General features: G+C 45.4%; 1 protein-coding gene across 1 annotated transcript in view; it reads right to left on the minus strand.

The window, feature by feature from the left end:
* Window positions 1–6,980, minus strand: part of MYO5A (myosin VA (heavy chain 12, myoxin)) — a gene marked incomplete at its 5' end in the record, with an annotated part of 98,530 nt that extends 91,550 nt beyond the window's left edge. Inside the window, one exon of the mRNA XM_010132528.1 lies at window positions 6,811–6,980. Within this exon, the coding sequence (XP_010130830.1) occupies window positions 6,811–6,980 (170 nt within the window). The remainder of the gene's footprint in view (window positions 1–6,810) is intronic.
* Window positions 6,981–7,691: the final 711 nt, after the last annotated feature.

The following is a 7,691-nucleotide window of genomic DNA, read 5'->3' on the forward strand; positions in this document are numbered from 1 at the left end:
AGGAATGAAGCCTTTAAACATCACTCGAAGTGCCTCATGTTTTCTGTGCTTACCTCCCAGCTGCTTAGTGTCCAGGATTCAGCGAGAAGGGCACTCCTTTAATGTGATCACACTGAGTACTTATCCTCTGTTAAAAAACCAGAAAAAACCAAAAACATACACCTCCAACCCTCCCCCCACAAACCCTTCAGCCAGCACTGATCTCTTCTTTACATTTGATTTGATTTGTATATAAATAGACTAAGATATATAGAAAGAAAAATACTAAATACTGCAATCAACTGAGCGCAAGCATCGAAGCAGCCATCTTGTGACAGAAGAGGAGTGGGTTGTGACCAGGATGGCCGGGAACGGGAAGACCCCAAAATCCTCAAAGTCAGCAGCTTGAGAACTCTGGTGCTTTTCACGTTTGCGCAGTGCCGGGCAGTGCGGGTCACCCATCTCACACAGTGCTTCACGACGGAGCAGGTGGGCTAGCACTTCTGGCAAAGAGAGAGCGGGCTGTTCTAAAAGGTGGTGAGTGGAACCATTGTGTCCCCGAAAGCGGAAGCTACTCCTGAAAATACGCTCTTGCTATTACATATTAAAATCAGGTTTTAGGTAGGCAGCTCCTAACTTACTGCAAGACTGCATACACAGAGCTTAACACACGGAACTTGACAAGGCGACATCCCTAGGATATGTTTTCATTCGTTTGCCTGCACAAATCATTCCAAGCAGGTACACCACAGCAGTTATTTCCCTGCAATAAGAGGAAACAGAAAACGAAAGGTCCAATCTTTCATATTTACATAAAATTAAGCGATGTGATTACTCACTCAGAATAAAGGTAAGGTTTTGCAGGATCAGGCTTAAGCAAACCCAGGGTTAAGAAAAGCCAAGCAACACTGAGAATAAGGAGGAAATGATGCAGTCCTGGGCAAACTGGCACAGAGCGTGGCACTGGCACCGGCAGGAAAGTGCTGTTCTCTGCCAGGAAAGTCACTTAAAAGCCTTGCTATTCGCCCTGGTAAAGGAGGCCTTAGCAACCCAGTCACACAACTCCCCATCCTGGAAGCGCCTCAAAAGTAAAGCCAATACAAAGAGTCTTTGAATTCAACGGTTTGAATTTTCTCTATCTCCCATGACCTTTAGATCACATCTGTGCCTAATGCATCTCTACTCACTCACAAGTTTTGATACCAATTTCACCCAGCCAAACTCCTAGGAGCATCATCAGCTCTGATATAAAAGCATACATCTGTTGGGGTGTATCATGAGCAGGGTTATGGTCTATGAAAATAACTTAGGCAGGAAGATAGAGTTTATGGAAAAAGTGAAAGTCACAGACACAAAGAAAATTTCCAGGGTTTATTCTGACCCAAACACTGTATTTTCTGCAATAAGAACCACCAGTAATTAAGGGAAAACAGGAATTACCCCTCGCTATTTCAGCAGCAGAGAAGACAGGCAGAAGGTGCACGCTGCCGACTCGTTCGAGTAGTTTGCTAACGAAGCAGCAGGAACAATAGTCTTGCCCAAACACTGTCTCTTGGCCCTGGGCCCACTGTACAAATGCTCACTATCAGAGTCAAGCGTGACACCAGCATGACAGCAGTGAGCACTGCTCCACCACAGCGAGCACAAAATGAGATCAGCGACAACCTCTGCTCCTTCAGACACGCGAAAGAAAACCCAGCCAAGGAAAGGAGTCCAGGCTCTGCTTGTCCCTAACTTCACACACGCAAACCAGGTGAAGGTGACTTTAACCAACAGGCATAAACCAAACTACTGGCTCTCACCAGAGGAGCTCTTGCTGCTTGACAGGGCAAAGTGAGACTGGGGCCATCTCCTCCCCAGCCAAGACGCCTTTCAGACGAGGAATGTCTATACATATGTATGCTCATATATATGAGCAGGTGTCAAAGACCCCAGTAATACAAATGGTTGAATAATTGTTTTGTGTGTGGTTTGTGTTTTCAGGTGACCAAATCCACATTCAGTGCATGTCCCGATAGGATCACCCAAGTGGCTGGCTCCTCCGAGGTCTGCCGCAGAGGCTGTTCTGACTTGCCAGCTGCACACTGCTTTTCCCTCACAGCAGAAGCACCAGTTACAATTAATTGTACTAGCACTTCTCGCTTTTTTTTTGATCCTATTAAAAATAGACCATCCAGAAACAGTGAAACCTTGTGATACTGGATGCTTCTGTGACTTCCTCCAATTCAACTGGTTCAATGAGCGAATTTAAAAAACAAAAAAAAAATGCTTTCCTTAGTCCTACAGAGATTAAACAAAGAGTCTCATTAAAGGGAGAGAGAAATTACTTATTATGCTATTGGAACACGTGGTGAAGATTAAACTCCCAAAGGCCCCACAAGGAGACCTAAGAGCCAGGTACATCTGCCTGACTGGCTGCCTATCCCTTCCAACTCAACCTGGAGCTCTGCGGCTCACCAAAAGGCAGCGGTGGTCACTGCACACGCTTCCTGACATAGCAGGAGCTCGACAGCACTTTATCTGAACATTTACTCATCCAAAAAAAAAGCACTCCATTATCTAAGCCATCTGGCAAAGGCTATAAAATCAGGGCAGTAGAAACAGACTGCAGATAACCAGTGGCAGCTTGATGTACAGACATTGTTACTCTGCGAGGATTGCTAATCAGAGTCTGTGGGGTATCCCACGTAATCCGCTAACATTATTAAGCAAATGTTTTAACATGATACTCAAAGAATCAAACAAACAAGACCAATTATTATAGATGGGACCTTCACAGTTACTCTTTACATGTAACAAAGAATTCACGTAACTTTCAAGATTAGGTCTACACCAAAAAAAAAAAAAAAAATACTTTCGAGATTCCCCTGATGTTTACATAGAAAAAACACAGCACTAGGTAATTATGTGTAAGAAGCAAACACTGAAAAAAGTAGTAATAAAACTAAATAAAGCTATGATCGCCTCTCTCCCAAACCTAGCTCCCGACAATGCTACACTTCCAGTGTTACATCAGGCCTACAAGATACATCCCCCCACCAAAACTACATGTGGGCTGCAACAAGCTGTCACAAACAACTTGCTCTCTCTCTGGCCCCAGTGCTCTGCCCAGGGGTTGTTGTTCCCTCCTCTGGACACACTCAGCACCCAGGGGAGCAGCTCTGGCGCAGGCTGGGCTCGGAATCAAACCACCACTCCTCTTGCTTCCCGGTTTCTTTTAACAAGAATGATAGATTGCTGACGTGCTGCAGAACTGCCACGAGTTTCTTCAGTTTCTTAGGCTGCTGCAGTCGGCACTGGCCTACAGGAAACATTCTTTTATTAAAAACATAGTAAAACGTCAAGGTTAGGTTAAACCAAGTATTGTTAGACTGTTGGGTAATTATAACCCCAGCACCTTCAGTTTAAACGCATTAGGAGTAAAGTTGGCGCACACAGTTGTGAGCTGTCACTGGCAGAGTTGCCATCACATTTGTTCCAGTGGCACAGCAGGTCCCTGACGCAGAAAAGCAACTGAAATATCTCCTCTTCTGCTGCTGCATCAGTTTTCTAGAAGAGGCAGAGATACAGTTATGAAATACGCTGTAAACGCTGACTGTCATTTGCAGATGCAATCACTTGACAGCACACATTTGATGTCTGCAACAGCCTCTCTGCTCCGAGCTGCCCGCGTCCGACTCGGAAGCAGGGCGGGATGCCCCGGCTCCGTGCGGAGACGAACGACGCCCATCTCTGCACGACTGGGCAGCACGGCTCTGGAAGAACAAAGCAGCTATCTACTGAGACACTGGTCCCTGTGTCATGTTTAGAAAACACACACAGGAGTTTGAACAGCAAGATGCAAGACTATATAATGAGGGCAGCTTTTTTCCAACCCCCAAGAAGAGCCTGCTCATAAGCACAGAAATGTGGAAATAGTTCTATCTTCCTCTCTTAGGCTCGAGTTGTTTTTTGCTGTATTTCCCTCCCCATGCACCATTAACGCACCCAAGAAGAGCCACAAACTAGTCAGAATCTGTCTTTTGCCATTTTCACTTGCAAGGATCCAGCACGGAAGGGGAAGACCAAGTCTTGTAACACCCTGGCAGCTGCCCGCAGACAAGCCCAGGAGAGCAAGAAAGGGCTCCTTGCGGCGCTGAGGACTGCACAAGCGGTTTTTTGTTCTACACAGTTCCCTCTGCCACTTCCCTAACTCAATTTACTGCTCATAAACCCTCAAACTGAACCATTTCAAGGAGAGAGCAGCAGGACTGAAGGGCAGCTACCGAGTTCAGCTTGCCCAGACCACGTTCTCCAGTGAAAAACATTTACCGATTCTTCTGTTTCACAGGAATATTACCACTCACTTTAACTGAAATAAGGTCCTAAATTAGGAGCAAGCTAGCTGGAGTAGCTGTCCCTAATCTCAAAGATACTAAAAAGGGAGGAACATGTTGGTAGCAACAAGAATAAATAAATAAACAAATGTCTGACCGAAGGATAAATAAATAAATAAGTGCACTGCACACAGCCATAGAAGACTGAAACAGGAATCCCAAGAGGGCAAAGCAGCATGCTCCAGGGAAGCACAGCATGAAACAGAAACAACTCAAACCCAGGGGAAAAAAGGGTGGAAATGGAGAATAAAAATGACAGAGGGATGTCAACTCTTCACTCTGACTTTAAGAGGCAGCGTAAATACAGCCCCTGATCTGCTTTGTCAATGTAATGTTCATGTACAGGCAACGACAGCAAGTGCTGTGGCTTGGTTTTACACACCTGATATTCACAAATATCTAACATAAAATGTGGTGGTTTGACCAGTGTAGAGAAGAGAGATGAGTTCCAGGTCTATGCAGAGCATTCTCACTTGTTCTTGATTTCCAAGGAAAGCAGATTACACTCGACAAAAGCCGATGCACAGCCTAGATTGTCCCAATCAATTTTTATGGGTCAGCAGAAGTAGGTACCTATCTGGTGTTGGTCAACAGCTACGGAAATGCTGATGAGCTACATCTGAGCACTGCTCAGCAGCGCTACAGTAATTCAGGAAACACACCCAGATTCTCCTAAGGTTGTTTCCAAACTCAAAGAACCAAAACTTTCAGAAACATCTTACAGCAGGACCATCAACCTGCCAGTGACAGAGGTCCAATGGGATGAGTTAATCAGAGTTCGCAGGCACAGTATTTTAAATAAGAGGAATGTAACCCATGGAGCAGTTCTCAAAGTGAAGCTAATACCTTCAAGCAAGGTACTAGCTTCACTTTTAGAAACAAGTCTGTGTTTGCAGTGTCACCGGGCACAGGAACACAAAGTCCGTCACAGTTCTGGCCCACTGTTCACAATTAGCTTGTGAGTGGGCCAGAGCCAGTTCTTTAACTCACATCCGAATTTCCAGACTAACTACAAACATGTGCAACAATAAGGCTGTCTACACGGCCACCAAGTTTAGATACACGCCTGGATGAATCAAAGGAAGAGGCTTTTCAGAGGAGTAGCATGACTTCTTAAAAAACACATATTGCTCATTCCTAACAAAAAACAATTTAGCTTGAAAAATAATAGTTCCTTTACATTATTTCAAGATGGTACAGGTGGTTGGGACAGTGTTGGAACAAACAGTGTCATGCCAGCAAGCAAAGAAACCAAATTTGAAGGCTTAACAATGCATGTTAGCAAAACTGGACACACTGACGCATACAGCAGAGCCTCACTGCCACAAACAATAGCTGGAAACGAGCAAAATAGCTGGGCTAAGTCCACTTCTCCTGTTCTCAGAAAACATCTGAAGAGATGCTGACAGCTTCTTTGCAACACTGGTCATCCAGTTACTAACATAACTTTACCAACCGTTGTTCCAAGTCACTCACACAAACACAGCTACCTGAACAACTCGGACAAGCTGGGACATGGGTTTCCAGTGGGAGAGGAGGAGAGAGCTGCCAGGTCCTTCTCTTCAGGGCACACACACACACACACAGTCAGCAACCACGCTGCTAGTTCATAGCCTACCCTGCTTGCCAGCAAAGTGTCGTGCCAATACCATATTCTGGGTGTTGATGCTACACTGAAAGCTCTGGTACTTTAAGCAGCTGTCCTGAACATCAATCCTGGCTCTGCCTGCCAGTGTAAAAAAAGATGTGAAAGTTGCTCTTTCTGTGCCTCCACACGACTCTAAAGAGGCCAAGAACAGCCTGTGGTGTGAGAGTAAAGCACGGAAAGAATTTTGCTGGTCTCTGTCATCCAGCAAGTCCCTACTGGAGAATCATCCCTGCGCTTGTTTGACTTTGTGTACCTTAAATCCATTATTTATGTTACTTAATCAAGGATGAGATGCTGAATATGAGTTAAAGCACAATGGCTTTACCCGGGGAAAAAGCCAGCTGAGAGGGAAGACAATAGATTCAGTCTCTCTTGAACACGCAGCAGCTTTCCTATCCTGATGCCTGATTCAGAGCCATGCCTTCCTCGGGAACTACAGGAGACCCGGAGTTTTTCACTGTAACACAGACAACAGGCCATCCACATTTTTGGGGCACCTTCTGACTAAAGGATTTAACCGGTCAAGGAAGTGAATTCAAGGTCAGACAGGGTTGGAAATTTAACAACAACAACAACAAAGAAAGTACTTCTGATCAACTCTTCACAAGACATTTTAAGTCCATAATAACAACATCCACAGAGAAATCAAGAATATCTTGACAAAGCAACTCTTTACACAGAGGAGGTCTGTTGGGCGCCTCACAACAACTCTGCAGGGCCATAGCTAATTTTCACCCCTTCTTGCAATGACAGCAGAGATACTCTTCTGTGAGACACAAGACACCCAGATGCCTCCTATTCACTAACGCATTTAGCCCTCTTTAGGGGTGCAGGTGTGCGCCTCACGTCCTCGCATTCAACCTCTCCTACGCAGACACACAATCCAGACAGGGCCAGGCCTACTGAAGGGACCGTCCAATTTGGTCCGTACTGGTGCACGGTCAGTGCGCTGTCCACCACATCCCGCTGGGAGGACTCTACAGGTAAGGTGAACTATTCACACCAGAACAAAAAGGCGTTTCCTTTTCTCTCCTCACACAAAGAGCTATACTGGGGATAATTCTGAAGTATCTAATGAAGTAGCTCAAGGACCTAGATGGCACGTCTTTTGATAACACACTTTTGACTGCAAGCTTTTTGAAAGAAGCATTTGGAGTATGCTGCGCTGCGGTGCTCAGTTCTGGCGACCCCAGTCATCCTTCTGCACTTAAAAACCTGTGGTCTGTCATTTTTTTCAGGTTTTTGCCCTAGATCAAGAGAGAGCAATGAAAACAATGCATTGCTGGTGGATTAAATAATCATTTCCACAGCTCTCCATTTGCAGGCTTTCCCATCATCAAGATGCACAAGGCAGGAACTGCTTCCGGGTGGAAGCCGATGAGATACTAACACACAAGACTAAAAAGATTAGAAAAATGTCTGTTTAAAAAGCTGCTGAGAGTCGCGCACTGCATCACTGCTGACTGTAGAGCTTCAGAACGACCGCCAAAAGAATAAATACAATCTAGAAGGGCAGTGTCACCAAAAAGGTTACTTTAATATCGAAGCGTCAATGTTGCAGAAGGTGTTTCCCTGCAAGGAACAGTATTTCTGAAGGAGCTGAGCGAAGCGCACAGAACGGTGTGGAATGGATGTTCTAACCCAAAGCGCTTCCTTCGGGGAGCGGCGCACCCCGGCCCAGCTGGCGG

Source organism: Buceros rhinoceros, unplaced genomic scaffold (genome assembly GCF_000710305.1).
Source record: "Buceros rhinoceros silvestris isolate BGI_N320 unplaced genomic scaffold, ASM71030v1 scaffold19093, whole genome shotgun sequence".
NCBI lineage: Eukaryota > Metazoa > Chordata > Aves > Bucerotiformes > Bucerotidae > Buceros > Buceros rhinoceros.